Here is a 21142-nt window from a genome sequence, read left to right as displayed (position 1 = left end):
AAACGAAAAAGAAACCAGTTCAAGTGCATAAACAAATACATACTCCTTACATTTGATCACATCTAATTTAGCTTATGAAAAGCCACTTCTAACAGGACTTTCACCTTGAAAATCTTGTGGAATTGGAAACTAGTGCTGACAGAGGTTTGCACTCTAGGAGTGTGGTGCTCTAGTTTCTTAATCGGTTCCCGGACAGGATGGTAGATGTGAAGAAAATCTACATCCAGGGTCAATCTAGAGACGCCAGTGTGTTGGTTGTTTTAATGTGGGAATGCCATTGCACACAGACAAACACACGGTCCTTGACAGATCCTCAGTCTTGTCCAATAGCTGGGAAATCCCAGATGATCGGGGTCTGTGGACCTGTTGTAGCCTTCGTTCACCTTCACACCTGTTGGGTTACAAGCCATCACCTCCTCCACCTGACCCTCTGTTGATTACTTCTTGTTTCACAAGATCCCATTTAGTCCTGTCGACTTCAGTATACCTGTTGGTCCTTCATGGTTACTGTAGCGACCATGGTCACAAGGTCCCCATGTATTTCCCCACAACAGGCAATCTCCTACTTGATCCATTACCCAGGTGTCACAATGTGGACAAGGGATTGGATTTTGACACCCTCTGGTCATACTACCAGCAGCGAAATAACAAAACAAAGCACAACAAAGGATTGCCAAACATGCAAACACAAGGGTGATGCAGCTAAGCACCCAGTTACTCATAACAGCCAGTGGTCTTATTAACCAATTCTAAAAACAATTAAGCTGTAAGGATGATGGACCCATGAAGTGGGCCACAATTGAGATCATCATTGAGTTTACAGTTCTGATCCTTAGAATATCACAAATGTTTCAATCCTCCAGAGTCCACCACAAGGCAACAGCGGGTCCATCATCTCCCGAGCCCCATGATCTTCAGTGATGGCACAACCAGTCCCCATAATCAACACATTCCAGTGGGATAAGGGGTAAGCATGAATAACGGAAGGCACTTTTTAAACATAAAATTGACATATGCTAATTAATATAATTTAAAAACAAGAGCAAACCAAGATTTCTGATGACCGCCAAGGGTTGACGAGGACTCAAAATAACAGATATGTGATTCACATTGTGACCCGGACTTTACGTCATTTTAAATTTATTCAGTTTCAATTTATTGAACTAATAGAGCGCCAAATCATGACAGCGTCGCCTCAAGGCGCTTCACAGAAAACAACTCAGCAATGAAAAACCAAAACAAATTAAATAAAAAGATCAAAGAACATGATTAAAAGATTAAAAGCATAATAAAAAGTTTAAAAGATAAAAAAATAAAAAGAATAAAGGAATACATAGTAAACAATATGTCAATCATATAAAATAGAAAGATAATGCGTCTTCAATCGTGACTTAAAAGTCTCAACAGAGTCCAGCTGTCTTACTAATGCAGGGAGATCATTCCACAGGACCGGGGCATGATAGGAGAAGGCTCTATTTCCAGCAGACTTTGTATTCACCCTAGGGACAAATCTTGCGTCCTGTGAATGCAAAGCCTGTAGGAGTTAAGTAGATCATTCAAGTAGGGCGGTGCCAGTCCGTGAACAATTTTATAGGCCAGTAGCAGAACTTTAAAATCTGATCTCGCAGAGACATGAAGCCAGTGAAGAGACACCAAAATGGGAGTAACGTGGTCTAACCTTCTGCTTCCTGTCAAGAGTCTGGCTGGATCTGGATTCCATAACACAATGCAATAATTGCATACTGATCCAAGATGTTTGTAATCTGATATTTAATTCACAAGATGAAACAAAATAGTGTCTTCCTGAGCTTGGTTTTACATCGTGCTGTAGTATCCGTGAAGTAGCTTTGACGTAATCCTTAAAAGTCTACACAGTGAAATCCGGATCCAGATCACTTCCAAAATTTAATGGAGTCCTCCAAAGCTTAAAACCAATGTGTGGTCCATGCCCTAAATGAAAATTTGGTGAGAATCTGTGAAGTAGTTTTGACGTAATCCTTAAAAGCCTATATAAAGTGAAATCTTGATCCAGAATCCAGATCTGGCTCCAGATCACCTCCAAAATTGAATGAAGCCTTCCTTCCTATTATGTATCTGTGGTGAAAATTTCATCAAACTTCATGCAGTAGTTTTGACATAGTCCTGCTAACAGACAGACAAACAAATAAATGTTTTTTACGTCCTCAGCGGACGTAAAAACTATTTATATTTATTTAGTTGGAGATGGGGTGGTGGACAAGTGGTTTATGCGCTTGGTTTCAGTTCAGAAGGTTCCGGGTTCAAATCCCACCCCTGCCACATTTCTCCATGTAATGTGGAGTTGCGTCAGGAAAGGCATCCGGCGTAAAACCTGTGCCAATTCAACATGCAGATCCACCTTGGATTTGCTGTGGCAGACCCCAAGTGCAAACAAGGGAGCAGCCAAAAGGGCTTACTACTAGTTATTATTACTATTATTGTTGTTGTTGCTATTATTATTATTGATATATAAATCTAAATAAATGAATAAAATATTACAATTTGTAATACATTTAACTCTTTTACGACAACAAACTCTGAGCCATGATATTATACACAAAACAAATGTGGTGACAGCTGCAACAGCTTAATGCTAACTCTAACATTGAAAATGTCATAGACATGCTAACGTGTTAGCATCAGTCCCATTTTTAAGTTATAAAATACATCTATCTGTAGCGGCTGCACTCTGCGTTGTGTTGTTATGACTCCGCCCATTTGCTCCCCTTGGGATGCGAACTCATGAGCTCCAGCATGGCAGTTGGACTCTCTAACCAGAAGGCTAAAACCCAGGGCTCTGGCCTTGTCACCAGAGAATCCTTTTGAGCTGTTGGGAGTGAGGTTTACTAACTACATCTGCACAGCGACACCTGCTGGCCTCTGTTACATATCAACTGTTCCAGAAGACCATAACAGGTCAGATTAACATAAGTGACCAAGTGGTTAATGCGCTTGGTTTCGGTTCAGAAGGTTCCGGGTTCAAATCCCACCCCTGCCACATTTCTCCATGTAATGTGGAGTTGCGTCAGGAAGAGCATCTGGCGTAAAACCTGTGCCAATTCAACATGCAGATCCACCTTGGATTTGCTGTGAGTGCAAACAAGGGAGCAGCCGAAGGGACTTACTAATTGGAGATGTGTCAAAGATTAAAGTCAGGCGTTTCCGGGATTTTATTCTGAAAAGCCTAAGCGGTACATTTGTTTGTAGCGTGTTTATCTTGACAGTAGTGGGATTGACTGTGGGCTCGCCTCAGACAGGTGGAGGAGACGTCCTCAAGCAGCTGAACTGCACCGGGCTTTTTTTTTTTTTTTTTGGGGGGGGGGGGGAGACTTGATAGGGCTGGGCTGCAGTATCAGTGCACGCCCGTGCACGGATCCTCCTGCAGCCTCCCGTGCACACACAATGAGACCTGATCCGGAACATGGTCTGGATCTTTCGCCCCATCATCCTGCGCTTTTAGAGACATGCTGAACTCTGAAATGTGGACGCGGGCAGGGACGGATTAACGAGACGCGCACATGGACGCGGATCCCGGCTCCTGAAGCAATCGGCTGATAACTTCTTTCTTTCCGCCTTGCTGGCCATGGAGAACCAGAGCGCCGAGCTGCCGCACAACTATGAAGATGTGCAGAAAAGCGGCTACCTCCGCAAACACAAATCAATGCACCGGCGCTTCTTCGTGCTGCGGGCGGCCTCGGAGCACGGTCCCGCGCGGCTGGAGTACTACGAGAACGAGAAGAAATTCCGCAGTAAATCACCTGTGCCCAAAAAAGTCCTGAACCTGGAGTCCTGCTTCAACATCAACAAGCGGGCGGATTCCAAGAACAAGCACATGATCGTGCTGTACACGCGCAGTGAGAGCTTTGCCATCGCCGCGGACAGCGAGGCGGTCCAAAACGAGTGGTACCAAGCCATGCTGGACCTCCAGTGCAACTGTAAGATCCCCTGATGTCTGCACGGGGCCTAACGTGCATCCCTGACAGGTCCCCCCCCCCCCCCCCCCCACCATCACCATCATCATCACCACCACCGTGTTCTGGCTGCAGCTGCTTTCTTTAATACATAACATTTTTTTTAATTACATTTTTACTATTTAATTTGCTTAGAGTGTGTTCGCACGGCGCGTTTTTTTTTTTTTTTTGCACCACGAGGCAGGTGGATACGACTGGAGGAGGAGGAGGTGGTGGTGGGATGTGACGCGCAACGCACGCTATGGGCGGCATGTGTAATTTGTGCAGCAAATTTGCTTTAAAAAAATACAATCCCGATCGTTTTCCGCAAATCCAATGAGAGGAATCGAATAAAACGCACTAATCGTGCAATATTCTGCTTTTATTTGGCGTTAAGACGCATCCCGCTTGGCGCGGCGGCGTGTTTTGGCATGGCGCAGTGGGCATATAGCAACCATCCGCTGGATGCATCATCTCGTAGCAGCCTATCGCCGCTCGCTCCGATGGAGCCCGTGTTTTTGTTTTTCTGCGCAGCTCCGGCTCACACCGTTCGCCTAACCTACATTCGTGCGCGCTGCTGCTGCTGCTGCTGGTGATGATGTTGATGGTGATGATGGTGGTGGTGATGGTGGTGAAGGCTCGGTCAGTGCGCACTCATTGCACGGTGTGTTTCTGTTGGCTCCCCTCGTGTTTACGTTTGTGCCGGAGCACCATCACCCTCCCTCCGATGGGCTTGCCCAGCTCAAATGTTGTCAAGTACCTCTAAAATTAGATGTACGTTTGCGCAGAAATCCCCGTTTATTTCTTTCTTTATTTTATTTTAGACTTTATTCCAGGGACAGACGCAAAGGATCCTGTGCCGCCTGTATTTTAAACGGCGCCTTTTGGCGCAATAGAGAGGCGCAGCCTTTCCAATAAATCATTCTGAAATGCGCTCACTGGTCAATTTATGAGGTAAAGAGGTGCACAGGAGAAGTCCAACCTTCTTATCTGTGACCAAAGCTCAGAAGGAAAGATGATGAAGAGTTCAATACACTCCTAGAAGAGCACTTGGTGAGCTCATATCAACGCCAAAGCATGGCAATACCACTGTTTTGCATTATGGTTAACTAAATTATGCATTCCTAAAAATGTATTCCTGTCGCCCTCCTTCAATACAACAGTTTTAACATCAGGTCACATATTTTACAGGACATAGATCAAACATCTGCACATTTCACTTTACCTCATCCAATCCAATCCACTTTATTTATATAGCACATTTAACAACAAAGACCTTCCAAAGTGCTGCACATACAACCACAATAGATAAAACCTCAATAGTCAAGAAATAAATTAAAAATAAGAAAATTAACAATAATAATAACTAAAATGTGCAAGATAAATAAATAAATAAATACAGCATACAAATGATAAAACCAATAAAAGTCTCATCTTGGGTACCACGAGCTGGAAATGGCCCTCAGACCTCAGAGCATGCGTCGAAGAGTAAATTTGGAGGTTAGTGATGTATTGAGGGGCCATTCCATTCAAAGCTTTAAAGACAAACAATCAAATCTTAAAATGAATTCTAAAATTAATAGGAAGCCAGTGCAAAGATGCAAGAATTGGGGGTCCACTGTGGAACATGAAAGACTGAGAGCAATTTGATTTTTGAGAAATTGAAATCCTCTGTATACCTCGATGTAGAAAATGATTGAAAAGAAATGATTGAGGTCATCACCAAACTTGAATGGGTTCATCTTCTTGATAAGTTTGGGACATTGGCTGAAAATGCTTTCAGAAATCAACTGACTTGTCAACAGGAAAAAAGTAAAAAGCCAACTTGCTATTTAAATGAGCTTATATTATGTTGAAGATCAAAATTTAATGGTTTCTTCACAAAATTTACATAAAATCTGTTTCCTCGAGAATGATTGAAAACATGAAGATGAACTGATTTAACTGTTATAACAACAATAACAATAATACAGAATCCTTATCCCGTTAAACATTAATTTGTAATTCCTTTTTTGGTCCTTTTCTTGGGTTAGGGTTAGATAAAACAAAGTGGGTTAGACAAGATAAAACAATGTTAGGCCTGACATTTCATACGCATTCCTCAGAATTTTCATGCACATGTGTAATGCGCATTTTGGATGTAACATTCAGAAAAGCGCATTCACATATAGGTTAAGGTTAGTGTTGGGGATAGGCTAAGGGCAAGAACAACAATATTAAGTAAAAGAGGACTTAGCACATTTTTTTTCTCAGATGAGCTGTCATGTTGTTGTTGGTGTCATCACTGCTTCCGAGTGGAAAATATGTGGGATCATATCTACAAATTTGGCTCAAAAGTACATATGAATATGAACAATTTTTTGTTCATTACTTTCCCATATGTTTTACTATGATTTTTTTTTCTGTAACAGTCTAATCACAGTGCAATTTCACAGCTGTGAGCTGGAATATACATATATGGACAAAATTGTTATATTATCAGGAAAAATGTAAAAAAAAAAAAAAGCAATTTTGTTTAATACAAATCTATTTTTTTTAAATGTTCAAAGTTATTTGGCAACAAGAACAAAGCAAAATGCTTTCATAAAGTGAAACAAAACAAAAAAAATCCTAACACTAAATGTATGCTGGACAGTTATTGGCACCCTTTGATGAATTTACAGTAAATCATCACTTTTACAGCCAATTTTCTTTCGACAAGTCAGGGGATGGATACATGAACAAAATATAGGGGTACCAACAGTTGTGGCCACGTGTGTAATCCCTTCTCATTTCATATTCCTGATTCTCACCCATTCATACATTTACTTGCCGGTTTATTGAGTGAAAAGTCAAGTCAAGTCTGGGGGCATGCTCTGGTGCCTCACTACGCCACATCCACAACACCACGGAACCGCCTTGGGTCCTGGATGGCAACCACTCAGGCAGACAAACGGCCTGTCCCCACATCTCACTGCATGTATGTCAATGGCAACATGAGTATAATTGTCTGGTTCTTTGCGTTAATGTCATGAACCATTCTGATCATTCTCCTGTGATCCTCTTGACACAGCGTTACCATCCAAAGATCTGGCACTGGAAGTTTTATTTATTTAGTATTTCACACCATTCAGCAGGTTCTGGCAACCAACAACTGAGAACAAACATTATTCCACACTTAAAATTCACCTATCTTACACCATTGTGGTGTTAAAACACCTTAAGCTTTGAACACCTTAAGCTTCTGACCATGTCTGAATGCTTTGAGTTGATGGCCCATAATTAACAGATTACAGATTTGTATTACCCAGTGTACCTAATGAAGTGACAATTGACCGTTTTTCTTTTGGATTGTTGCAAACTTCCTGCACAGTCTTCAGAAACTCTAGGAAGGTCACACCAACAGCTTTGAAGAAGACACAGGAATTAAGGGATTGTGTATATCTTTGGTTTATGTTATGTAATTAATTAGACCATATATTTAATCATGTTAACTACATTTTGACTTTGATCAGTACAGTTCATAAAGTTTAATGCCTTGTACCATGAGGTATGCTGACTTACTTATACTTTTTTGTTTGTATAACTCTACTCCTTACAGTTCGTAAGGTTTAATGCCTTGTACCATGAGGTATGCTGACTTATTTATACTTTTTTATTTTATAGGTAAAACTCCTGATGACTATGGCAGTAGTGGAGAATGTAGTTCTCCTTCTCCTATTCCAACCTTCAAGGAAGTATGGCAGGTCAAGGTTTGGCCAAAGGGTCTTGGACATGCCAGGAACTTAGTTGGCATCTACCGCCTGTGCCTAACTGACAAGACAGTGAACTTTGTCAAGCTCAACTCTGATGTGGCTGCTGTGGTATTGCAGTTAATGAACGTACGCAGGTGTGGACATTCAGAGAATTTTTTCTTCATTGAGGTGGGTCGCTCAGCTATTACTGGACCGGGAGAGTTCTGGATGCAGGTGGATGATTCTGTAGTGGCACAAAACATGCACGAGACCTTGCTGGAGGCCATGAAGGCATTAAGTGAGGAATTCCGTCAGCGCAGTAAATCCCAGTCAGTAGGGACTTCGTGTGGAGGTGGCACTGCTTCCAACCCCATCAGTGTTCCGAGTCGTCGTCATCATCCAAACCTGCCACCAAGCCAAGTTGGCTTCACCAGACGAGCCCGAACAGAGACCCCTGGAACAGGAGGGAGCAGCACAAGCACGTCACCTACATCACGTCACGGCTTCCCGAGAGCACGAACAGCCAGCATTGGGGCAAGATCAGAGGATAGCAGTGCAAGTGCCAGAGGAACATGGGCCAGTTCCAGCCCAAGTCTTAATGGTTCTTGCTCAACTACACCAACATTGCGGCCCAAGCCCACTAGGGCTCCAACCCCTGCTAAGATTACTCTCAGCCTTGCACGTTATACACCTAACCCTACTCCATCTCCAGCTCCTAGTTTGTCCTCCAGCTCTGGCCATGGCTCTGAGTGTGGCCTTGTAGGGGCGGCGGTAGGAGGTATGACAGTATGTTCCTACACTCGTGTTTCTCAGAGGGTTTCTGTATCTGGTTCACCTAGCGATTATGGCTCCTCAGATGAATACGGCTCCAGTCCGGGGGAGCACTCTCTGCTTATTCCCAACCTTTCTGCTGGATCCCATGGACACCCTGCACACGGAGAAGGCTCCTCCAGCTACATTGTCATGGGACAGCGGGAGGGCCTGTTTGGGTCACATCAATGCACCAAAGCACGACGAATGCTACGACGCTCGTCCAGTAGGGAATGTGAGGCAGAACGCAGGCTACTAAGTAAGAGAGCTTCCTTACCTTTGGCATCTCATGACCGCCAGGCACAGCATAGAAATAGAAAAGAGGAAGATGATGAAGATGATGAAGAATATGCCATCATGTCCCACAGTGCTAACAGAGATACAACTGAGTCACACAGTTCAGGAGATCTATCAGCAGTGGGTGGGCAGTCTAAAGAGAGTGGGAAAAGGACTGGAAAAAGCCGGGCAGATGTTGACGGTGGCTATATGTCGATGCTTCCCGGCGTGACATCGCCTCCTGTTTCGCTTTGTCTCTCAGTAGGTATGTCTGAAACCAGTGCTAAACCTGTGGCAGATGATGAGTACATGGCCATGACCCCCAACAACAGTGTGTCCCCTCCTCAGCACATTCGGCAACCTAGCTCAGGGGGCTACATGGTCATGTCTCCCAATAGCAGCAGCTCCACAGACCTGCACGGACTTGGAATGTGGGATAGCCGGGTCACCATGGAGGGTAGGAGTGCTAGTGACTACATGAATATATCACCTGTTAGCAGCCACTCTGCCTGCAACACGTCACCTTCCCACCCAGAGCAGCACCAAGTACAACCTAAAATGTTCAATTCTTACTTCTCCCTGCCACGGGCATATCAGCACACTCTCTACACACGCTTTGAGGAGGACTTGAACAAAGGAGATGTGAAAAAAACTAGCAGTGGTCACGATAGCACTGGAAAAGGAGGGGGAGTAGGGTGCAGCAAGAGAAACAAAATCACAATGGGCCCTGCAGGAGGCTGCCAACTCTCTATGTCTTCCTCTTCTTTCTCCTCCAGCTCAGCCAGCAGTGAGAGCCTGGAGGACAAATCCATATCAACAGGGAGAGGGTTAAGTTTATTAAGAACGGGAGCAGACTATAGGAGTGCAGGAACAAGCACAAAAGATGGGCGTCACCACCAAAAACGTATATCAAGTAGTAAGAGCCCAAAGCAACAAAGGAGGGGTCGCCCCCTCAGCATTTCTTCTGATATGACGAAAGCAAACACTCTACCCAGGGTGAAGGAGAATCTGTTGCCTTCAATGCCTCATAACAATGGCGATGAGTATGTTAGCATTGTGTTCGACGAAGATATGAAGTATAATGGAGGAAGGCGTACAGGGTCTGAACACGCCCAGCCTGTGATGCGTGGAACTCTCCATCTCTTGCACCAACCAGTCCTCTGCCTTGATAACCCTCGTAACCTCCCCCGCAGCTTCTCTGCACCATTGTCCACCTCTACCGAATATGTCAGCATGGACTTAGGAAAGTCCTCATCTCCCGTAACTCCAGCCAGGTCTACTTTGAACACCCCACAAGGTTCACCAGCTGTTGCCCCCAAGGCCAAACATGAATGCAGCACATCATCTCCTCTGGCAGCAGAAGGCAATGCAGGTTACAGAGCAAAAGTAACAATGACAGCATTGCCAACGGATGTCCCTACCCTATTTGCCGACGGCAAAAGTTCAGATTCCAGCATGTCAGCAAGATTTGGAATCATCTCGGGTCAACCCTTATCTATGGATCAGGAGACCGCCTTTTCCCCAGTCAAGGCCTTCCAGTCACCTGAGCGTAGCAGCCGCCTAGTCCGTGGTGATCTACAGGGACGACGGTCCCACCGTTCAGAGACGTATAGCTCACCCTCATCTTTACCACACCACACACCCTCTTCTACCTCCATCTATCCAGAGGGCAGCCAAGGAGCGAGCCATCGACTTGGGATGGACTGCTCACTGTGGGAGAATGGACAGGCAGCTAGTTTGTCTACCACATCTACACCACAAGCCTCCACCTCATCTGCTGAACAAGGCCTTAACTATATTGACCTTGATTTGGCCATTAAAGAGAACCCTCAAGCTGGAGCCGATCCTGCTTCTGCTGCCTACAATATGACAGGAAGCAGTTTGGGTAGCAACGCTGGCTCCAGTCTCAACACATATGCCAGTATTGATTTCTACAAGTCAGAAGAACTGAGGACGCACCAGAACAGTCGGAAGGATGGTCAAGGTGAGCACTGCTAACATCTCGACTTTACCAATCTGTTCAGTAGTAGGTGGTTAAGGAAACTCTTCACAGCTACACCCTTGACCTTGTGTTTGGATATTTTACAGATGTTCTACAACTGAGCTCCAAACTATCTTAGACATTGTGTGTTTTATGGTTTTAAAGATTGAGGCATCTTCTTGCATCTACCTTAACCAAGGTGAGGCACAGGAGGGGGCGCTGTTTCCCCCAAAGTACAAATAATAGTTGAATTAGTGGGCAGACATCATAAAAACTTTAACTAAAAATGACTAATTCAAGTTTTAATATAACCATCAATACGATAAAAAATACTGGAAAATCTGATTTGATTCCTTACATTTAAATTGGGAGATAAACTTATTTAAATGATTGAAAGTGTGTTGATGTACATATAATGTGAGAAAAGTACCACGGGATGGTGGCCACAGCACTACCAAAAGCGGCAAATGCAATTGTTTGTTTGTTTTGCTTGTTTTTTATAAATGCCAAAATACAACTGCACCAATTCAGTAACAGATTGTTACATCAGAAAACATCTTGCAAATTGAAAAAAAAAACTTGCAAACATAGGGAATACAAATATAACCTACAGCACATGCAACAGTTTCATTTGAGAATGTGTGCTGTAAATTCAAACAACACACCCAAACACAGAAATGCTTAGCAAAGCTCCACAACATAACAGAGGTAATAGCAACACAAAAAGAGGTTTCTGCCCGGAGGACTTTAACTGACTTCTGTTGTTCAGTGCAATGCAAATAAGATGGTAAAACATGGAAATATAGCTATTTTAAAAGTAAAATCTTACATCAAATAAAGTTCTGGTTGATCTACCAACCAGGTAGCGAAAAAGAGTAGAGTGCCGCGATGCATTAAATGGCCGGTCAGTCTGTTGCACTCAAAAAATGGCTCCTTGGATGAACTCAATTCAATTATGTGCAGGTTTTCCATCTAATAAATATATGTAGCCCCAACTCAAATAAAACACATCCATGCAATAATATAATAGATAGATAATATAATTTAATAGAGTTGGGACTACATATATTTATTAGATGGAATTCAAATCCAATCCAATTTTTTTAGTGTATCACACAAAGAAATGACTCATTGGATGAACTTAATTCAATTATGGGCAGGATTTCCATATAATAAATATATGTAGTCCCAACTAAATGAAATTAAATGATCTTGCATGATGCACTTTATTTGACTTGGGGCTACATTAGATGGAAATCCTGCACATAATTGAATTGAGTTCATCCAATGCATCAGTTTTTTGAGTGCAGAAACCTCTTTTTTTTTAGTTGCCAGTACTTCGGGTGTGTTGTGGCTGTTTGCAGCGTGTCTGTGTTTTGGTTGTGCTATATTGTAACCTGTGCTGCAGGTTATATTTGTTGCATTAAATTTTTAAGGTGCCCCCCCCCCCCCCCTCGCCAATTTTTAAGATATTTTTGCATGCAACTACCTAGTGCTGAATTGATGTTTTTTCTATTTTTTGGACGTGTACTCTGTGTTTGCTACTGTTGTTTTAATGTGGAAGTGTTGTGGCCCCTATCAGCTACTGGAGAAAAGTGTCATTTAATTCGATTTGATTTACTTTGTCTGATAATTCCACATTTTTTTTTAAAGGTTATTGCTACGTTTCAATGCCACATTTAAAAAAAGGTTTATTGAGAAATTTCAATCAAGAGGTGCATTTTATTACTTAAAATCACTCGAATTTTGCTTTTCATGCTTTAATGCTGTGTACTTTGGCTGTGAGCTGGTGGGCAGCGCTGCCTTTCCAGGCTGCAGGTTGTCTGTAGAGTCTGCTATTATCACAAGTGGGTGTTCAGAGAGCAAAGCCAATTGATTTGTCTGCTGGTAATGAGCCATTTCACATAAATGGAGGTAGAGGCGATGGAATATGGGCCAGGTGTTTATGTTTATGTGTGGGTGCGCTATGAAGTGCAGGACTGCACATGGCCGCCCTGAGGTTTCCCTCAAAGTGCAAGGATGGAAATTATTTAATGATGTCGACAACTGAAGACGGTTAGAGATTGGAAAAGAGATTAGGCTGATTTAAGTGCATCTGAAGTTATTGTACTTGGCCCCACAAATCTTAGAAACATGGTGTCTAACCAGATCCTTACTCTGGATGGCATTACCCTGACCTCTAGTAATACTGTGAGAAATCTTGGAGTCATTTTTGATCAGGATATGTCATTCAAAGCGCATATTAAACAAATATGTAGGACTGCTTTTTTGCATTTACGCAATATCTCTAAAATCAGAAAGGTCTTGTCTCAGAGTGATGCTGAAAAACTAGTTCATGCATTTATTTCCTCTAGGCTGGACTATTGTAATTCATTATTATCAGGTTGTCCTAAAAGTTCCCTAAAAAGCCTTCAGTTAATTCAAAATGCTGCAGCTAGAGTACTGACGGGGACTAGAAGGAGAGAGCATATCTCACCCATATTGGCCTCTCTTCATTGGCTTCCTGTTAATTCTAGAATAGAATTTAAAATTCTTCTTCTTACTTATAAGGTTTTGAATAATCAGGTCCCATCTTATCTTAGGGACCTCGTAGTACCATATCACCCCAATAGAGCGCTTCGCTCTCAGACTGCAGGCTTACTTGTAGTTCCTAGGGTTTGTAAGAGTAGAATGGGAGGCAGAGCCTTCAGCTTTCAGGCTCCTCTCCTGTGGAACCAGCTCCCAATTCAGATCAGGGAGACAGACACCCTCTCTACTTTTAAGATTAGGCTTAAAACTTTCCTTTTTGCTAAAGCTTATAGTTAGGGCTGGATCAGGTGACCCTGAACCATCCCTTAGTTATGCTGCTATAGACGTAGACTGCTGGGGGGTTCCCATGATGCACTGTTTCTTTCTCTTTTTGCTCTGTATGCACCACTCTGCATTTAATCATTAGTGATTGATCTCTGCTCCCCTCCACAGCATGTCTTTTTCCTGGTTCTCTCCCTCAGCCCCAACCAGTCCCAGCAGAAGACTGCCCCTCCCTGAGCCTGGTTCTGCTGGAGGTTTCTTCCTGTTAAAAGGGAGTTTTTCCTTCCCACTGTAGCCAAGTGCTTGCTCACAGGGGGTCGTTTTGACCGTTGGGGTTTTACATAATTATTGTATGGCCTTGCCTTACAATATAAAGCGCCTTGGGGCAACTGTTTGTTGTGATTTGGCGCTATATAAAAAAATTGATTGATTGATAAATGCCAAATGCTGTATATCCCTCATAAATTACGTACATCCAAATTTTAATCATGGAGCTGAAGACATGACTTGAGGACAAGAGCTGTGAAATCTGTTTGTGGCATTGGAAACTAGAGCATCGCGCTCGTAGAGTGCCAACCTCCACCAACACCAGTATCCAGTTCCACAAATTTTTATGGTGAAATTTTTTTTTCAAGGTTGGTATCCTTTGGTGGCTTTTCATAAGATAAAATATCATACAAAATATAGATCAAAAGGGCTTTTCAATGTAAAAATCAAATATCCGCAATACAGATCAGATGCGGATCAAACTTCATCTATTCACTGAGTACCGGTTTGCACCTGATTGTCACAAATGAGAGTGACTGAGGCACTTTTGACTGAGATATAATGCAAAATGTACATCAAATGTGCTTTTCAATATTAAATTCAAATGTCCACAAAATTCACAATCTGGATCAGATCTGGATCAAACTTTGTCAGGTGATAGTGAGTGCCAGTCTGTACCTCACCTTTAAATGTGAGAGTGGCTGAGTCATGTTTGATTAAGATATAATGTAAAATATTCATTAAATGGGGTTTTCAGTGTTAAATTTCAATGGCCACAAAATGTTTAATCTGGATCACATTCAGGTCAAACTTTGTCAGTCAATAAAGGATACCATCTCAAATATGAAAGAAATTTGATCTTTTTTGACAGTTATTAATTTTTGAAAATGTATTCAATGTTAAAGATAGGAATTTTTCCAATTTTCCATGATTTTCCTGACTTTGACCTATGACCTTGAAATTGAATAGTTCTTGCCTATCAGGATATGAATGTTCAGTAAAAATTTCAAAACGATATATGAAAAATTATGGGTTCCAGGCTGTTCACAAACACACAAACAAACAAACGGATGAAAACATAACCACAGACACATCTTGCTTTATAGATAGATTTTCCTATATATAACTTTGTTGGAGGTGGTAATTATGAAATTTGAAATGATTGCAACTGGTTCTTCAATGTCCAATTGCAACTCAATTAATGCCGCTAAAATCACATTACACCATCTGTTATAGCTACAATTTATAGCTTTGTCACATTTTTGAAGTGAGAAGATTTGTTTTGTGCATCGTAGTGGTTTCATTGCAGTGTGACTGCACTAAAGCAAAGAATAAACACACATGACAAATTTGCTCCAAGTTCATTGCTTTGGCCTCTGACAGAGGCAGACTGATTCGTGGGCTTTAACAGTCAAATATAGGAAACAAGCAGTCTTAAAAAACAGGTATTAAAAGATAAAATTATAAATACCCTATAAACCTTGTAGCAATTTGTCCTTTAGAAACTCCCATTTCTAGTTACAACCTCTAGTACTGAAAAATGAAGCCAATGCGGAAGTGGCAAATGCGGTTCCTTCAACGGCTGTCTTAGGCTGGCCCCACAAGCAAGTCACTCCTCAGAGACCCCCTTGTTAAAATCCTCAATTTTAGAGCAGAAATAAACATGTTTACAGTCTGGTACAAAAAGACGGTTTTCGTTTCTACACCTAAATTCCCCCTTCATGATAAATGTACATGGGGGCAAATTTTTATTTATTTAGTTATTTGGAATAATTAACCACTTTAACCTATTTTAGGCTACAATGTTATGAATAATTATAGGTGTGATTGCTTTGAGCAGCTGCACTGTGTCACAGACTCGGGGCCCAGCTAGCAGTGGCTGCTGTGTGGACTCGACCCACTTGAGTGAACATTTTGTCTTTACTGAGCATTATGGCAAATATCTAAGATCAGACCATCTCAAAAGTCAGTGCTTCAGTATTTCTGTTGAGTAATATTGTGTTATTTGATATTTACCGCCATTAGCACCAGGTTAGTATTAATTAGCATGTAGCTTATTGCAAAAGTTACTAAGGTAACATCATTCTCATATGTTTTAATATTTACTCTCAAGCCACCTGACTCAGTGTTGCAGACCAAATGCCCCCCCCCCCAAAAAAAAAATTGGTCTGCACTGCCTTCACTGCACGTGTCATTTCTGTGCGTCAGCTGCAGTTCACGTTATCACCTTGTTTCTGTTTAAAACTGCACTCCAGTCATCATGTGTCTCAGCGACAGATATCTGAAGCTTTTGTGCAACAATCATTTCCACATAAATTCAGCATTATTTCTAAATAAAAGATGCAGGAAGCGAACAGAGTGCCGCAGCCAGATGAGCTGCTAGCTGCTGCATTCACTGCGCCTCTGTCATTTCAAAGCTGCAGTAGCGACTCACTGATTATCGCCTTGTTTCTCCTTAAAATGGCCTTGTTTCTGCTTAAAACTGACTTTAGAATGATTTAAGAGGTTTTATTTTGTCATCTGATCTTTAATAATCACATTATTCCCTTTGATCACTTTGGGTGTAGAGAGTCAGACTCAGATGAGCTGCTGTGGTCCCAAATGATGCAATTTGGGACCACAAATGACCCGTCCATCAACTGTATCGATGGACAGGTCTCACAGAGAGAGCAGGGGTTCAAATCAAGACTTCTGTGATTACCATTCAAAAGTTTAGAAACATAGGGTGTTTTGAATCTAAATTAAAATCTGTTTTAAACTGTGGTTCTTAGTGATTTTTTTGTAATGAGTATATCAAAGGATTGAGGGTGTATTATTCATATATTACCATACCAACAACAATCATCCCCAGGACTCTGCATTCAGCAAAAAGACTTCACAAGCAACTTGACAGGCCTGTCTGTCTTTATTTTATTTTGCCTGTCAGAAGTTACCAACATGCTCACAACAAAGAGACTCACTGGTTCTCACCTGAATCTGTCAGAACTCAAAATTTCAGACTTTGGCTTTAGCATGGCAGAATGAATAGTAAAATCAACAAAGAAGTGCATGAGTTGTTGATTAGCTGAATATATTTTGTAAAATGTATGCATTTTCTATCTTGTTCTTGTGGCATGGCATGGGCAACTTACACACCCCCATACCATCACAGATGCTGGGTTTTGAACTTTGCACTGGTAACAATCTGGATGGTCTTTTTCCTCTTTTGTCCAAAGGACACAACATCCATGATTTCCAAAAACACTCTGAAATGTGGACTCATCAGACCACAGCACACTTTTCCACTTTGCGTCTGTCCATTTCAAATGAGCTCGGGCCCAGAGAAGGCGGCGGCGTTTCTGGATGTTGTTGATGCATGGCTTTCACTTTGCATGGTAGAGTTTTAACTTGCACTTGTAGATGTAGCGACGAACTGTGTTAACTGACAATGGTTTTCTGAAGTGTTCCTGAGCCCACGCGGTAAGATCTTTTACACGATGTCGGTTTTTAATGCAGTGCCGCCTGATTGATCGAAGGTCACGGACATTCAATGTTGGTTTTCGACCTTGCTGGTTATGTGTAGAAAGTTCTCCAGATTCTCTGAATCTTCTGATTTTATTATGGACCATAGATGGAATCTCTAAATTCCTTTCAAATGAACATTGAAAAACATTGTTCTTAAACTGTTGAACTGTTTTTTCACGCAGTTGTTCACAAAGTGGTGATCCTCACCTCATCTTTGCTTGTGAACGGCTGAGCCTTTTGGGGATGCTCCTTTTATACCCAAACATGACACTCACAGTTAGTGTCCTCAGTTCCCAAACGCTTATTGAGTGTTGTTAGAAGGAAAGGTGATGTAACACAGTGGTAAATATACCACTGTACCAGCTTTTTTGAAACGTGTTCAGGCATCCATTTCAAAATGAGCAAATATTTGCACAAAAACAATAGTTTATCAGTTTGAACATTAAATATCTTGTCTTTGTGGTGTATTCAATTGAATATAGGTTGAAGAGGATTTGCAAATCATTGTATTCCGTTTTTATTTACATTTCACACAACGTCCCAACTTCATTGGAACTGGGGTTGTATCAGTATTAAAACTACACAGTAAAAACACAAAGTATATGATAAAACTGTCAAGACATACGACATAGCTAAACTGTAAAATGTGACAGGCTAGTTCACCTCAAAACAGATTTCCTGAAGCACTTTAAGTTTAGCTAACTAAGCTCATTGAAGCAACAAAAGTGAATTTAAATAAAGGGGTTATATTGTACAACACCATTTTTTTCTTTACTGTTAAAGAGTAGTGAATGTTAGAGGTAGTTCTTTGCAGCCTGTGTTTATTTTAGCAAAGAATTTAAGTCATTTGACCAGATCGGTCTCTAGGCCATCCTGAAAAATTGCAGGATCCCCAAAAATTGTTTGCAAGAGTCAGCATACACACAGCTACTATGAGTAGTTTACAGTGCAGGGACTTCTTCCCACTGAATACCGGAGTTCCTCAGGGATTGCTACAACAATCTGACATTTGACCCCTATGACCTTACCCTTTGCTTTACTAATTCTATAATGGCAGTTCTGGGGTGGGTTGACCTTCATCCACATACCAAATTTACTGGAAATCAGACAAAGGATCCTTGGAGGTGTAGGGGAACAAGCAAACACACAAACCAACGGTCAAATTATAATGTGATTTTGAAGCATTGTAGGCGGGGTCAAAAAGAACATTGTGGGTTTCTATGCTGTGGCAGGGAGATCAATCTCATGTGCCATATTGATGTCTGTGTGTAATAATAAACATTTTAAGAGCAAAAATAACATGTAGAATTGAAATTCATGCTTGCTGTTTTACTTTTTGTTTGCTTTCAGATTGTTGATTTCCCTCTGGGTCTTGGATCAGCGCCGACAGCTCCACACTCAGTTTGTAAAGAGACGCTCAACTCGTTGATCTTTACGCTGGAGTTTGAACACTGAAACTTAACTCATATTCACTCCATTCTCTGGTTCCTGTCAATCAAACGTGCCAAATTCACACACAAACACACTGACACAGGGTAAGGAAAAGATTTTGTCTTTTTGCCTTGTTTTGAAAGAAAACCTCATTTGATCATCATGATTGAAAATCTAACTTCACTATAATCTGTTATTCTTCTTATTCTTATTAATAGTAGTAATAGTTCTTTTTATCCATTGGATCATAGCACTCTAACAATCACTTAGGCAGAGTCATAACTAACCGCTGCTTTCAGGGAATCCCACAAATGTCAGAAATTTCTCTTTCTGTTGATGAAATATTTAACTGTGCCATATTTCCTCAACTTGGATTTTTGTGTGATTGGTGCACGAGCTGATCACGTAAGGTCTTGACACAATGACAACAGCATTTTTAAACATTTCTATTACAATGTCGCAATGTTCAATTTTTATACACATTCATTCTTTGTCCATAATATAACTTAAATGATCATCAGATGTCACTTTAATACACAATAAGAAGAAGAATGCAGCTTGGTGGAGGTTTCACACTCACATATGTCATCACTGCAAATATATTTGCTTGTTTTTGTACACAGTTGCCAATAATATCTTTTACTTCTTGACCAATTTTCTTGTGCTACTAATGGAATTCAAAATGTACTTAATTTATGAGACACATGGGCATACACCTTAAAATTGTACAATAGAAAGGGTACTGAAGAACAATTTACATTTTTTTCTGTCACTTTTACTCACGACAACGATAATGTGAAAATCTTTCAGTTTATGTAACTGTTGTCAAATTCATAAATGTACAGTACTGTGCTACTAAATATGTAATGTTTATTCGGTGCATCTGTAAAGTATTCACAATGCTTCACTTTTTCCACTTTTTATGTTACAGCCTTATTCCAAAATGGATGAAATCATTTTTTTCCTCAAAATTGTACACACAATACCCCCTAATGACATTGTGAATTTTTTTTTGAGTTTTACAAATTTATTAAAATTTAAGAAACTAAGAAATTACATGTACATGAGTATTACAGTCTTTGCCACGAAGCTCAAAATTGAGCTCATGTGCATTTTGTTTCCACTGATCACCATTGAGATGTTTCTACAGCGTAATTGGAGTCCATCTGGGGTAAATTCAGTTGATTGGACATGATTTGGAAAGACACACATCTATCTACATATAAGGTCCCACAGTTGACAGTGCATGTCAGAGCACAAACCAAGCACAAAGTCAAAGGAATTGTCTGTAGACCTCTGAGACAGGATTGTCTTGAGTCACAAATCTGGGGAAGGGTACAAAAACATTTCTGCTACTTTGAAGGTCCCAGTGAGCACATTGGCCTTCATCATCTGTAAATGGAATTAGTTTGGACCCACCAGGACTCTTCCTAGAGCTGGTCACCCGTCTAAACTGAGCAATCGGGGGAGAAGGGCCTCAGTCAGGGAGGTGACCATGAACCCGATGGTCACTCTGACAGAGCTCCAGCATTCCTCTGTGGAGAGAGGAGAACCTTCCAGAAGGACAACCATCTCTGCAGCAATCCACCAATCAGACCTGTATGGTAGAGTGGCCAGATGGAAGCCACTTGTTAGAAAAAGGCACATGGCAGCCCGCCTGGAGTTTGCCAGAAAGCACCTGAAGGACTCTCAGACCATGAAAAACAAAAAGATACAGTGAGGAAAATAAGTATTTGAACACCCTGCGATTTTGCAAGTTCTCCCACTTACAAATCATGGGGGGGGGGGTCTGAAATTTTCATCTTAGGTGCATGTCCACTGTGAGAGACATAAACTAAAAAAAAAATTCTAGAAATCACCATGTATGATTTTTTAATAATTTATTTGTATGTTACTGCTGCAAATAAGTATTTGAACACCTGTGAAAATCAATGTTAATATTTGGTACAGTAGCCTTTGTTTGCAATTACAGAGGTCAAACGTTTCCTGTAGTTTTTCACCAGGTTTGCACACACTGCAGCAGGGATTTTGGTCCACTCCTCCATACAGATCTTCTCCAAATCTTTCAGGTTTGGAGTTTCAGCTCCCTCCAAAGATTTTCTATTGAGTTCAGGTCTGGAGACTGGCCAGGCCACTCCAGGACCTTGAAATGCTTCTTACAGAGCCCCTCCTTAGTTGCTCTGGCTGTGTATTTGGGGTCATTGTCATGCTGGAAGACCTAGCCATGACCCATCTTCAATGCTCTTACTGAGGGAAGGAGGTTGTTTGCCAAAATCTTGCAATACATGACCCCTTCCATCCTCCCTTCAATATGGTGCAGTCGTCCTGTCCCGTTTGCAGAAGAGCACCCCCAAAGTATGATGTTTCCACCCCCATGCTTCACGGTTGGGATGGTTTTCTTG

The 21142-nt window shown here is 41.5% G+C and overlaps 1 protein-coding gene across 2 annotated transcripts; it reads left to right on the top strand.

The window, feature by feature from the left end:
* Positions 1-3461: 3461 nt before the first annotated feature.
* si:ch211-284e13.4 (insulin receptor substrate 1-B) lies at positions 3462-19443 on the top strand. Of its 2 annotated transcripts, none has more exons than XM_034178617.1 (3): positions 3462-3953; positions 7614-10746; positions 18655-19443. In XM_034178617.1, exons 1-3 carry the CDS (start codon positions 3602-3604, stop codon positions 18665-18667), a joined length of 3498 nt encoding a protein of 1165 aa, XP_034034508.1. In that variant the 5' UTR covers positions 3462-3601; the 3' UTR covers positions 18668-19443. The 2 variants fall into 2 exon arrangements, with proteins under 2 accessions (XP_034034508.1, XP_034034509.1); XM_034178618.1 differs by having other exon boundaries at positions 7614-10751; positions 18660-19443.
* Positions 19444-21142: the final 1699 nt, after the last annotated feature.

The sequence above is a fragment of the Thalassophryne amazonica genome, chromosome 9, assembly GCF_902500255.1.
Source record: "Thalassophryne amazonica chromosome 9, fThaAma1.1, whole genome shotgun sequence".
NCBI classification, from domain to species: domain Eukaryota; kingdom Metazoa; phylum Chordata; class Actinopteri; order Batrachoidiformes; family Batrachoididae; genus Thalassophryne; species Thalassophryne amazonica.
Note: the sequence above shows the minus strand (reverse complement) of the source record. Positions and strands in the feature narration are given on the sequence as shown.